This window comes from Macaca mulatta, chromosome 11, assembly GCF_049350105.2.
Source record: "Macaca mulatta isolate MMU2019108-1 chromosome 11, T2T-MMU8v2.0, whole genome shotgun sequence".
Lineage (NCBI taxonomy): Eukaryota > Metazoa > Chordata > Mammalia > Primates > Cercopithecidae > Macaca > Macaca mulatta.
Window position 1 is genome coordinate 1,071,383 of NC_133416.1, and position 14,026 is coordinate 1,085,408.

Consider the following 14,026-nt stretch of genomic DNA (forward strand, 5'->3'; position numbering starts at 1 on the left):
AACTGTAACTGGACAGTACATTTCACTTCTAGTTACTAGAAGACAGTTCTTTAAAAGAGACTGGGGCAAAAAGGGAAAAGGAGACTATAAGCCGTTGCTAGGTCCACCCCAATCCCCCCTTTAAAAGGAAAACTGATGAATTTAAGTCAAACCACAGATTTTTTTAAACCAAAATAAACACACCAGACAGACAGTGATGACAAAACACTATTTTTAGTCTTTTTTTTTTTTTGTCCTTTAAAAAAAATTAGTCCCCTTCTACTAAGAGTTTACATACAGCTTACCTAAAATTTTAAGAACAGAGAACACAACAGGAGGGAAGAGGACACAGCACCATAGTTTCAAACATTCACACACAAAAGAAAAAACAGCCAGCACAGACTAGAGTGAGACCAAGTTTCCCAACAGACAGGAACAAGTCCCAACATACAAAGGACATATAATTATCTATATGAACAAAAGCAAAATGGAAGATCTGGTCAGGCTGGGATGGAGGAGGGAGTGCTAACTCCTTGTACTACAAGGAAGGAATGGGATTTTTTTTTTTAAAGCAAAAAAGAAAAAGCAAGCCCCCAAATGGATTTTTGATGTTGAAACTCTGTCATATGCTGCTGGTAACAGTAAATATATATATTTATATATTCATATATGTATATTAAAAAAGGAAAAATAATCTATTTATAGAACAGTCAGTAGTCAGAGACATTTAGAAAAAAGTAAAAACAAGTCCTTTTTTTTTCTTTTTAAAAATGGATTTACTAAAATAACTTCATCACCCAGAGGTACTACAACCCCGCATCCTCTGATGAAGCCATGGCGTTATTCAACAGCATCTGCTGCGGGCCGTAGTTAGAAATTGCCAGTGTTGGAAACAGCAGACATTGGGGTCAGGGCTGCAAGGCAAAAAGCTGTTATTTGCTGGTCTTGCTCATGGCCATGCCTGAAGCCTGGTGTCTGGAATACTGTGAATGAAGTTTTCCCCGAAAAGCATGCATCACTGTGGCTCAGTAAGATAGTATGACTGGTCATCGTCGTCATCTTCTTCTCTTTTTTTTGTGGCAGAGGCCTGAATCCATGTACCTGCTCTTCCCTAAAATGTAGACCCAAGACAGCAAGACTTTTCAATGCCAAAAAACGGCTCCTTGCCTTGTAGTAGGTTCTTCTCCCCAGAATCCAATCTAGTCCGATTTCTGATCTAGATGACATCCTCATCCTTACAAAGATAAGGTGACCTGCCCCAGCTGAGAGGTTCTCCTATTTGGGGTGTTCTTCTAGCACAAACAAGCACAAATAGCTGATGTCAATAGACTGATACCATTCCTTGACGTCTAACAGAAATAACTTTGGCCCTGTTACTCCTAGTTGTATCTTCAGGGCATTAAGCACCAGGTAACAGTGGAAGGAAAGTGGTGCTCCAATCCCTCTCCAACTATCCCAGTGAAGGTGATCCAAGCAATTAGCACCTTCAGTTGGTGCTGCTCCTAAGCTGTAAGTCTCTAACTACTATTAGCTGGACAAAAGCCACACCCTACACGCCCTGTGAGCACACCAATGCATTAATACTAACCAGCCACCCTAGAGCTCAGTCAGGCATCTGGCCTTAATGCAGTAAACCACACTCAAAGAAGACATGAACTATTGGCTGCTGTGCCAAAGAAGACACCCTCTGCATAGACACGTTGACAGAGTGTAACCCCCAGAGTCCATGCAGAGGAAGCCAGCACTAGGAGGACTTTCTCTGAAGGCCATTCATCTTTGGAAGCAACATTCCAAGTGGATAGAAACCACTCTACTTGATGGCTAAGGTCTCAATGTGGTCCATTTCCCCCATGTCCCAAACTAACCACGCATCTGCTAACTGGTCTCTTTCAGATCCTCCACTGGTAGTTTGTAGCTCATTATGAAGGAAGGAGGTGGTGCTGGACCTGGGCTAACTGGCCCCTGCTTCTTTGCACAGTTTACACAGATGTAATCTTCATTTTCAGCCATTTCTGGAGATACACCCACACAAACTTGATGAAACCACTCATCACAGCCACCATCACATTGTACCCAGTCTACCTGTAGGAAACAAGATTGGGGAATGTTAAGGTTACATAAACATTAAGCCTAGAATAAAAGCAAACCAAAGAGCTTTCTTGGCTTAAATGATAGCAAACAACTGGGATGTCTAGAGATAGGCAATGACTTCTTATGGGGTTATTTTTTAAAGACAGAAGCTGAGAAGTTAATACCCCAAAATTATATTTTACCATAGTGTGTCCACAAAATTAGGCCTCTTAGGTACTCCATTACCTCATGAATACCTGGGGCTCCTTGTGAGGCAGAAACATGTTTGAGAAAAATTTGACAAAAAGGGAACTTCTAATAGAGCAGCCAAGTAGTTTTAGCTAATATTAACAATTTCTAGGCTCTAAGACAATGCAATTATCAATCAAGAAAGGAAGAGTACAACAATGTGAAGGCAATCCTGTGTATTAGCTTTATTTCAAAGAGATAAGCCAAAGTACTAAGAGCATTAAATACCTTTTTAGAAAAGCAGTCACATAGGCCACTTTTAAAACTAATATTTTTTATTCTTCTCTTCTTCCGTTACAAATACAACTCCCTATAAAAAGTTAGCAAATATCAGATGTCAAATCTTACAAATTAACCAATTATAACAGTCAAAGACACAGGTCAATAGATCACTCTGGGGCTTAAAATTCAAATCTGAAAACCTGACAGGTCAGCGGCAGGTGTCAGACTTTGACCCTTCTGACAATACTCTGATTACAGGAGGCTAGGAAGGGATTGTAGTTTGGTGACTTTAAGCCTTGGACTTAAGAGTTAACAATAAAGTGACTTTTGGCTTTTGTATTTGAAGGCTGATTGTGGTAGTTTTTACAGCTAATGTCATGGCAGACAAGAACATTTGTTGAAAAGAGCCACTCTCCCTCACCTCAATACAAAGGTTGGTCATTTCATTGGCAACATAAGAAGCCACTTAAAACCGTGAGCTTTACCAGATATCAAAGGAAGGAACAGAAAGGGATCAAAGAAGTAACTCTATACAACTTATAAGAAAGAACAGATGAAGGAGGTTTTGGCTAGGTAAATGAGTTTCATTCACAGAAAGTGAGTGGTTTTCAAAATTCGTTTCCATGTCCTATAAAACAATTGTCAAACCACAGTAGTCATGTTAGTAGTTTTAGGCTTGTAATAAGGGGTGGGAAAAATAATTTGTCAAAATGATATTCTACTTGTATTGTTCTTATTCTAAAGTTCTAGATCTTAAGAAACAATACTGTTTAACATAAAGATTACTCAACTCAGAAGTTCTGAGTTTCAGTGTGTAATTTCAAGCAAGTCACTTAACCTCATTGAGTGGCTCAATTTCCTCATCTGAAAAATGCAGATGACATTAATTACTAGATTACCGAGAGGATCCAATGAAATAATGTATGGCAAAACACCTAATTCACTGCCTAGGATACTGGAGGCACTTTTCAGTCATGGTCTCGTGGCTCTACTCATTATCCTACACTACACAAAACGTTTTGCACCTTGATATAACTGTCTGCAGCACTGCTTTTCAAAGTGTGTAGACCACTGGCATCAGAATCATCTATTGTGTTTTGTTAAACATGCAGCTGGGACCTATCAGCCTATGAACTCAGAATGTCTGGGGAGTACAAGCCAGAAGCTTACATTTTTAATCAGCTCTCAAGTGATTCTCATATATTCTAAATCCGATTGCTGCTGGCCCTCTGTGACATCACTTCCTGTAAATTCAGAGCAACTTAACAATACCTTCCTAAACAGATTTGTTTTTGTTCTGTAATTGTTTGTTTAGCTTCTGAAGTCTGTGCAATAAAAAAACTCACCAAAATGTTCCTATTGTAGCAAACTAATCAGAGACCAAAAAATAAAAAGGGAAATAATGGCATCTGTGCAAAATGTAAAAATTAAAGTACTGCAAGCAGTCAAGACTCACAAAATGCTGGCTGTTTGTTAGAGTAGGTGCACTCAAGTGTTTTGGCTGTTTGGGACACATAAAGGGAACTGGATAAATTGTGGTTCTCTGTGCTGCCCAGGTTTGAGATACTATGCTGTTTATGATGGTACCCGTGAACCAACAGATACCTTTACCCTTACCTCCAACCCTCTTAATCCAGTCTAGTCCCCATTCATGCTAATCCATTGGATAAGAACATTATCAATGTATCAGTATTTGCTATAAAGAAGTGTCCCAGGTCTTTTGAAACCTAGTGTTTGCACTATACTCACTGGCTTACAATTTCCCAAAATTCTCTCGCAAATAAGACAAGACTTTCCCTTTTGTGATTTTCACTCAAGGTCCCTTCCTAAGCCTAGATCTCCCATTTCAAAAGATCTATAACCTTTCTTGAGATATTGGTACACAAATTCTAACCTAGACTACAGGTTATGTAACAATTTAGCCTGATAATAGAACAAGTAAAAATAGTCCTTCTCTTTACCAATATCTTTTTTATCATGCTCATCTACTAACAATCAAATGTGAGTCCTACTCTTGTGTGAAAGGTCCACAGCATCATAAAGCAAACTAAAGTTTGGGATGCCAACCGAAGCCACAGATGATTCTGACACAGGGGCAACAGACCAGGTAGTGTCCTGAAAACTCAAGAACACAGAATTTGGAAAACTGTATAAACTGTCATTTCCCTTTTCATTATTTCTAGGGAGATGTATTTAGTGAATCACAAAAAGAATTATTAAACTTCACAGCTGTGAACTGTTCAAATACTAAATGATAAGAGATTCTACATCACAGTACAAATAGGTTACTATGTTTACATCTGGGGGAAATGTCTGTTTTAAAAAGAAATACATTAAAACGAAATATTAGTTTAATATTCATGTTTTGCTGTATGGTTTCATATTTATACTTAAGAAAAAATACTTGGCATAGTATATTTTGTTCATTTCTTAAAGAATAGTACTGCACTGGGAAAGAAGAAAATCTGGTAATTTAGTGATATTCTTAGCTTAGTAATTAAACTGAGCTTTTGTTATTTTGGCATTTAATATCTTTTGCACCCCAAGATTCCTAGTAAAAGCAGGATTTGAAAAAGGAAAACAATTCATTTAGTGAACTACAACACACGTTCAGAATCCTTGTGTATTATTTTCTTGGTGCTCTCAATATTCAGTGACCAACCCTCCCAATTTGCCGAGGAATGACAGATTTCTCAGTATGTGGGAATTTCAGTGCTGAAACAGGGAAAGTCCCAGGGAAACTGGGACAGTTGGTTACTCTAGCTGAACATCATGCACGCGTGTGCACGCGTGTGTGTGTGTGTATTACACACATTTAGGTAACTTAATCTTTGATTATCTGTGCCAAAAGTAGGTATGAACTAGTAAAGCCATTGAAAACGCAAATACCTTGATTGAGGCAACACCCCCGTGAAAATCTTAAATCAGGGTGGCTAATAAATAGTAAAAATCAGAGTTCACAAATTTAGTCTCTTAATTTACCACACAAAACTTCTCATGTAAGTAGGAATGGGTAAAGAAAAAGGTCGACAATAAGAGGGTTAAAAAAAGTGAAGAGAAAAAGAAGACTATTTTCATAAGTAAAACTATTAAATGTTTATTCTAATACAGAAGAAAAATACTACTTAAATTAGTAGCCTGAAAGAATTTGGTCTTTTTCCAGTTAACTTGTTTTATCTTTGGTACCAATAAGACTGAATAAAGAGTTCTGACAGAAAAAGATTCTGAACTTTAAAATTAATTTTTTAAAACTAGTTCTTTGTTAATAATAATTTCAGCTTGACATTAATTTAATAATCAAAGGAAAAATTATTTTTTCAAAACCTTTTATATTATTCTGGTATTGTCTTTCTTTTTCTAAAACACCTTGAAATTGAGGCTAGGCACATTTAAACTAGCCTCATTTAATCTTTCAATTTTTAAAAGAGTATTTCTCAAAAAGAGAGCTGGGCGTGGTGGCGTGTGCCTGTAGTCCCAGCTATTGAGGAGGCTGAGGTAGGAGGACTGCCGGAGCCCAGGAGATCAAGGCTGCAGTGAGCTATGACCACACACTGCACTCCAGGCTGGGCAACACAGTAGGACCCTGTCTCCAAAAAAAAAAAATTCTATCTGCATATTTTGGGGGAAAAGTCATAGTCATTATTGGTTAGAGAAATAATAGTAATTACTGGTCAGAGAATTCACCTAAAAACAAGTGAACCCTAGAAGTTATTTTTTGCAGAATGATATTTTAAAAGAACAAACTGGCCGGGCGCGGTGGCTCACGCCTGTAATCCCAGCACTTTGGGAGGCCGAGGCGGGCGGATCACAAGGTCAGGAGATCGAGACCACGGTGAAACCCCGTCTCTACTAAAAAAATATAAAAAATTAGCCGGGCACGGTTGTGGGCGCCTGTAGTCCCAGCTACTCGGGAGGCTGAGGCAGGAGAATGGCGTGAACCCGGGAGGCGGAGCTTGCAGTGAGCCGAGATCGCGCCACTGCACTCCAGCCTGGGCTGGGCGACAGAGCGAGACTCCGTCTCAAAAAAAAATAAATAAATAAAAATAAAAAAAATAAAAAATAAAAGAACAAACTGCCCTAAAACGCATGATTTTCTTTTTTTTTTTTTTTTTAACATCATCTTGCCAATCTTTTTCTTTTTGAGACAGGGTATCCCTGTCTCGCCCAGGCTGGAGTGCAGTGGGGCAATCACAGGTGCAACCATAGCACATTAACTATAGCCTTGAACTCCTGGGCTCAGGCAATCCTCCTGTCTCAACCTTCTGAGTAGCTGGGACTACAGGGATGGGCCACTGCACCTGGCAAAAGCATTCTTTTCTTATTTTGTTCTAAACATGTGTGTTGTATATTAAGTTTTCTCAGAGAAATACTAAACACTGAGAAAGTTTTAACATTCTTTACAGAAACTTTTATAGAACTGTAACTGTTATTTAGTAAAATCAATGTCAGGAACAAACATGTAGAACCATAAAAACCGCAAAATAGCAGTAAGAGGCAAAATATCTATAATCTGTAATAACTTTTGCTTAAAATGAAACACATTATATAAACTAACAACATAGGGTGGGGCACACATTGCTCACCTTTATGTATTTTAACAGTTCAAAATAGACACTTTCTCTGAGCACTCAGCCAAATCTCCTTTTGCTCCATCAAAATGTAGATGATAACTCTAGATTTTGTTTAAAGATTTTGTTTACAAAACACCTATACTATTAGGAGCAAATCTCACAGTTCTTTCAAAACTAATGATCACATCTTAGCACTTACGTTGCATTTTTTGGTTAACAAGTGCTTTCATAGAGATTGTTTCGTCTTATCATCATAACCCTTTGAATAAGGCAGGGCACCTGTTAATTTGACAATTTCAAAGCAAATGAAAAAAAAAACAGCCTAAGTGTTTATATTGCTATAAGAAGACAACAGTAAGCTGGGCGCGGTGGCTCACGCCTGTAATCCCAGCACTTTGGGAGGCCGAGGCGGGCGGATCACGAGCTCAGGAGATCGAGACCATCCTGGCTAACACGGTGAAACCCCGTCTCTACTAAAAATACAAAAAAACTCGCCGGGTGAGGTGGTGGGCGCCTGTAGTTCCAGCTACTTGGGAGGCTGAGGCAGGAGAATGGCGTGAACCCAGGAGGCGGAGCTTGCAGTGAGCTGAGATCCGGCCACTGCACTCCAGCCTGGGCGACAAAGCGAGACTCCGTCTCAAAAAAAAAAAAAAGAAGACAACAATAATAATAGATGAACTGAATCCTATTTAAATGCTGAGCAGAAGGGAGGGGAAAGATTAAGTGATAAGGAGAAAAAGTACAAAAATAAGACAAAGGCTCATGATAGATACAAACATGATAGAAAGAATGACAGGAAAGTTTAAAATGGAAACATCCTACCTTGCTGCTCATCTTTAAACTACCATAAAATTAAGGGAGAAAGAAAAGGGAGAAGGCTCTGCCAGTGCTGAGCCGCTGCACTCTGGTGCCCAAAGAGAAAGTTAACTCTTCCTCAGCCTCTTTAATAAACAAACTCAGATGGAAATAAACGCAAAATTAAAGATAAAAATAATATGCACATATATATGTACTAAAATGCTTTAAAATGTTTATAACATAGAATGCTTATACAATGAATAGATGCAAGTCAGTGAACAGTCTGACAATGACATAAAACAAATGCCATAGAAAAAAACTGGGAAGGAAACACTAAAATATTTACAGCTGTCTGCCTTGGAAGATTCGACTACAGGATATGTATTTTACTATACGCAGCATTCATTTTCCAAAAAATGAACAGAATGCCCCTAATACATCTCATTTAAATATGTGTCATTTAGTTTTGGAATGTGTTTTTGTACGTACACCTCAGTTACCGACGGGGCAGAGGTGTTAGTGGAGAGAGCCTGGTCTGAGAGCCGGGATCTAGGGATCTACTTTTGGTTTTGCTGCTGATCAGCTCTGTAACTTTGGTCACGTAATTACCTTCCCTGAGTCCTGGTTGCACCAGCTGTAAAATGAGCAGCCTGAACAAGGTAAACTCTTGGTCCCTTCAAGCTCTAAAAATGTTTAAGTATTTCATTGAAAAAGTGAGGGCATAACCTATAGGGAATAGAGATGCAGTTTTATTTGTTTATATTTTCAAACTGAGGCACTATGAGAATTCTAAACATCAAATAGTATAATGAGTATAATAAAATTAAAACTACAGATTTATCAATATTCTTGATAAGAACTGTAACAGGGGCCTCCAATCATTTAAACAACTGGAATTTTTCATTAAGTCTATTACTCTCAAAAGTTCGTATCTAAAGAACGGCCAAAACAGAATTACTACACTTAAATTTTAGGGTTGGAAATTTTAAAATAACGTTTTGTTTTTTTTTTTTTTGAGATGGAGTTTCACTCTTTTTGCATAAGCTGGAGCACAATGGAGCGATCTCGGCTCACTCCAACCTCTGCCTGCTGGGTTCAAGTGATTCCCCTGCCTCAGCCTCCCGAATAGCTGAGATTACAGGTGCACGTCACCACACCCGGCTCATTTTTTGTATTTTTAGTAGAGATGGGTTTTCACCATGTTGGCTAGGCTGGTCTCAAACTCCTGACCTTAGGTGATCCACCCGCCTCGGCCTCCCAAAGTGCTGGGGTTACAGACATGAGCCACCGTGCGCAGCCTAAAATAATGCATTTATAGGTTTGAATTATTTGTTCCCAAAGATTGGAAGAAAATTATATTCCATTTAGGAGAGTGCTTACAGGTCTGAGTGTGAGTAAGATATGGACTAAAAGTTTCAAGTCTTTGGAATACAATCTTAATGCAATTGGCCACAGCTCTTACAATACTGGCCCAGGATTTTCTTCAGGCCACTGGGACTATTTGACAAGGTATTTCGTTCTCTGAGTCACCTTACAGGGAAGGCACAAGATTATTCTGAAACTTGTTATGCCCACTGCATATGAAATGCACCATTTGCCAGGGAATGTCACATCTCTCTGCTCCTGTCTCATTATGTTCACTAAGTATATGATTTCTAAAATACAACACTTCTACTAGGCACATTAACAGCCTCACTTTTCAAAACAGTTTATAGAAATTGTACAAAAGATATTATGTTGGAAGTCCAAATCCTAGAATCAAAAACATACTATATATTGATATCAAACATGTGTCTCCACAACTGTTGTTCCTTGACCTCTCATGCTTGACCATAAACAGTTGGAACTCACCTTGTCCTTGCAGGGCCTTTGGCAGTTCTGTGCTGCGCACACAGCATTCTCATCGTCAGACTCCTCTGCTCCTGACCAGTCATACTTTGAGGGAATGTCCAGCACTTTCTTCTCTCTTTTCTTTTCAGTGCTCTCTTTCACAAGTTCAACTTTGGCTGCAGCAGCCTTCTCCTTCTTTTTCTTTCTCTCTTCTTCTTTTGCTAGTTTCTTGGCCAGTTTATTCAGCTCCTTTGATTTGTCTGCACTTAATTTTAATTTCTTCTTTTTAGGTTTGTCCATTTTCTTTAACTCCTTGGACTTCTGTTTTCCTTCTCCAAAAAGTTGCTCTACCTTTTCTAGCTTCCGTTTCCGTTTCTTCTCTGAAGAGTCCTTTCCTTTCACTTTTAGTGGTTTCTCTTCCATGCTGTCATCCTTCAAAAATATAAAATTGGGAACAATTTTAAAGCAAGACAGTTAAAAAAACTACTTAGTATTACTCTCTTATATGAGGTACCTAGAATAAACACATTCAAAGAGACAGAAAGCTGAACAGAGATTACCAGAGGCTGTAGGGAAGAAGAAATGAAGATTTGTTTAGTGAGTACAGTTTCTGTTGGGACTAACTAAAAAATTCAGGAAATGAATAGTGGTGACAGTTGCGTAACACTGTCAATCTACCTAATGTAACTGAATTGTCTACCTAAAAAGAGTTAAATGGTAAATTTTATGTTATGTATATTATGCTACAATAAAAAAAACATTTATGGGCCAGGCGCGGTGGCTCATGCCTGTAATCCCAGCACTTTGGGAGGCCAAGGCGGGTGGATCACTTGAGGTCAGGAGTTCGAGAGCAGCCTGGCCAACACGGTGAAACCCCGACTCTACTAAAAATACAAAAATTAGCCAGGCATGGTGGTGCATGCCTGTAGTCCCAGCTACTTGGGAGGCTGAGGCAGGAGAATGGCTTGATCCCAGGAAGCGGGGGTTGCAGTGAGCCGCGATCAATCCACTGCACTCCAGCCTAGGCCACAGAGCAAGACTCCATCTCAAAAAACACAAAAAGGATTTATGTTATTCTAAAGATATTTAAAAGACATTTTAAGAAGGCAAGTGTACTATTCAATGAAGATAACAGTAGAAAATCACAAGTCTGAAATGAAATATTTATCTTGTATTAGCTTACTAGGAGAAAAAGGGCACACACAACAATTCAGTGCCAGCGTATTAACACAGTCTGTAGCGTCTCTGTTAGAGACGAAAACATACACAAAAAGCAAACTGTACTAACTTATGTAATAACTTCTGGGGTCTTCATTTATTACTAGTAAAGTTCTTTCTTAACCCAAATAATAAAAGCATTGGTAGTTATTTTTAAAAAGTCAGAAAAACATAAAATCGTGTTCATGATCTCATTACACAGAATATATAGTGACTTTGCCAACGGGTAGAAAACAGTTCGCGTGACAAAGCAAAAAAAAATCGTCATTATTGTTTTTGGCTTTTTAATACTATAGCTAGTATGTGCCAATGTAATAAACATTTAAAATTTTAATGGTAAAAGTGTATCTAGTAACAGAAAGAATGGGAGGGGGCATCAGAGAAAGAAATACTGAAGAAATATAACATAAACCTAACAATTCCCTTGAGAATTCATTTTTCTATAGATTTGACACTTGAAAATCTTTGACAGGAACCTAAGAATCAGCAGAATCCAAAAGAACACTGGATTATAAGTGCCTTAAGTCTATTACATCTTAAATAAGATATTTAACCTCTTAATACTTTGTGCTTCCTTATCTGTAAAATAAAGAAGATTGGGTAAGACAATGAATGTGAAGAAAATGCTTTGCAGACTGGAAAACACTATCTAAATTAGGTTACCTAGACCTGACTTTCAAAACAAAAACAAACTATAGTATATGCTAAATACATCTGCGTCAACTCCGGGTGGCATGGTACCGTTCCATTACATGGAAACAAGGAAACTAATGAAAAGAATACGAGTCAAATGGCAGAATTCGAATCCAGGTCTCTTTATTTTTTACTGGATGTGTGACCTTAATTTTCCACCTCTCATACTTACTTTCTTCATATGCAGAATGGGTAAAATACTTGCCCTCTCACTCCCCTACCCATTCCTCTTCAAGACGGTGGTAAGGACCAAATGAGCTCATGGATATGGTATCACTGTCTCATCAAATGAGCTCATGGAATTGCTACGTAAGTGTGATATATGAATGTGGACCTTCTCTCCCACTCAATCTACTTCTATTTAACCATCCCTGTGCCTCTTTTTTATAGCTACTATATATTCTCTCCTATCTCTGGGCCCTCCAATAATGACAGTCTGGGCTAAAGAGGTTGTTCTAAACTAGATGGTTATCAATCACACCCTTGCCCACTTCTTTTTAGCAAAAATGGCCGTTTTTTTCAACTTAGATACTACCCAAAAGCTTAATAAAGAAAACCCTAAGTCAAATCTCTGGTGTCCTACAAGAAGAAAAGGAAAGGAAAGGAAAGGAGAAAGGGAAAGGAAAGGTAAGGAAAGGAGAAAAGAGAAGAGAAGGAAAGGAAAGGAAAGGAGAAAGGAAAGGAGAAAGGAAAGGAAAGGGAAAGGGAAAGGGAAAAGGAAAAGGAAAAGGAAAGGAAAGGAGAACGGAGAAAAAGGAAAGGAGAAAGGAAAGGAAAGGAGAAAGGAAACGAGAAAAAGGAAAGGAGAAATGAAAGGAGAAAAAGGAAAGGGAAGAAAGGAAAGGAAAGGAGAAAGAAAAGGAAAGGAAAGGAGAAAAAGGAAAGGAAAGGAGAAAGGAAAGGAAAGGAAAGGAAAGGAGAAAAGGAGAAAAGGGGGAAAGGGGAAAGGAAAAGGGAAAGGAGAAAAGAGAAGAAAAGAAAAAAAAGGAAAGGAAAGGAGAAAAGAAAAAGAAAAGAGAGAAAGAGAAAGAGAGAGAGAGAGAGAGAAAGAGGAAGGAAGGGGGGAAGGCGGGAAGGCAGGCAGGCAGGCAGGCAAGCCGGCAAGCCATAAAGCCCAATTTCTTTGACTGAAGTGGGAAAGTAGGCCAGCCAGATTACTGCCCTCAGCCATCCCTCTGCCAACATTTATGATACCTCTAAGGAACCCAGGCATTCTAGTTTTATAACCACTGCTTAAATAAGTATTAAATCCACACCTCCATGATATGCAAGAATCTGTCTTCAGATGGTGGGTGTGTGGCCTGCAAAATCCGCCATATGTGTTGAGTCTCGTCCAGAGATACTTCTAGGAGGTCTCCAACCATCATAAGTTCTTCCAGTTGTGCCTTAGCTCCAGGTGACAACTCCAGCACCGGAGGTTCCAAACTCCGGGGCACCAAAGGGCTCTTCCGAGGTTGTTTCCTTGGGGTGCTAGAACCTTTCCCAAAAAATACCATAAAACAAAGCAAATAAAAATTAAAACTATGGAAAAAACTTGTTTTCAAAGTAAATATTTACAATAGCCCCCCAGACCCCCAATACTAACTTCAGATATCTGGATTAATTCCATCCGTATGAAAATGTAAACACAATTAGAAACAAATACAGACCAAAAAGGTAAACAATTCCAAGGCCCACTCCAAAAAAAAAAAAATGGTTTGGGGTTATTAATAAAAAGCGGTTCTTCCAGCCGGGCGTGGTGGCTCACGCCTGTAATCCCAACACTTTGAGAGGCACAGGCGGGCGGATCACCTGAGGTCAGGAGTTCGAAACCAGCCTGATCAACATAGTGAAACCCCCCTCTACTAAAAATACAAAAAATTAGCCAAGCGTAGTGGCACATGCCTGTAATCCCAGCTACTCTGGAGGCTAAGGGTAGGAGAATCGCTTGGACTTGGGAGGGGCAGGTTGCAGTGAGCCAAGATCGCGCCACTGCACTCCAATCTGGGCAACAAGAGAGAAACTCCATCTCAAAAAAAAAACAAACAAAAAAAGGAGTTCTTTATCCTGAATGTTAATTTCTATTGAGTTTTTATCGTGTGGCAAGGGGAGCAAGGAACCAGAATCTCTCCATTTTAGAGTATACCAAAAGATTAAGCATTTAATAAAGCATTTGGCTGCCTTATATAAATAACTGGTTATCTTTCTAATGAACAGATAATAAGACACAGTTCCATAAAATCCTGAATTTTATTATAAAGAGATAAACACCCTCCATTTTCCAAAGTTGTGACCTAAAGTAATGTGATTTGTTTTTGCTGAGGGAGAGAAAAATGAACATCACAGAGAAAATCACCCTCCAAGGAAAGGAAAGACTTTCTACAATTAAAGTAACCCAGAAACAGAGTAAATATGCT

The 14,026-nt window shown here is 38.8% G+C and overlaps 1 protein-coding gene across 1 annotated transcript in view; it reads right to left on the reverse strand.

Annotated features, from left to right (window-relative positions):
• Positions 1–730: 730 nt before the first annotated feature.
• Positions 731–14,026, reverse strand: part of KDM5A (lysine demethylase 5A) — a 94,511-nt gene continuing 81,215 nt past the window's right edge. Inside the window, exons 26-28 of the mRNA XM_015150707.3 lie at positions 12,887–13,107; positions 9,741–10,151; positions 731–2,061 (exon numbers count right to left, since the gene is read on the reverse strand). Coding sequence (XP_015006193.1) covers positions 1,855–2,061; positions 9,741–10,151; positions 12,887–13,107 — 839 coding nt within the window. The 3' untranslated portion in view covers positions 731–1,854. The remainder of the gene's footprint in view (positions 2,062–9,740; positions 10,152–12,886; positions 13,108–14,026) is intronic.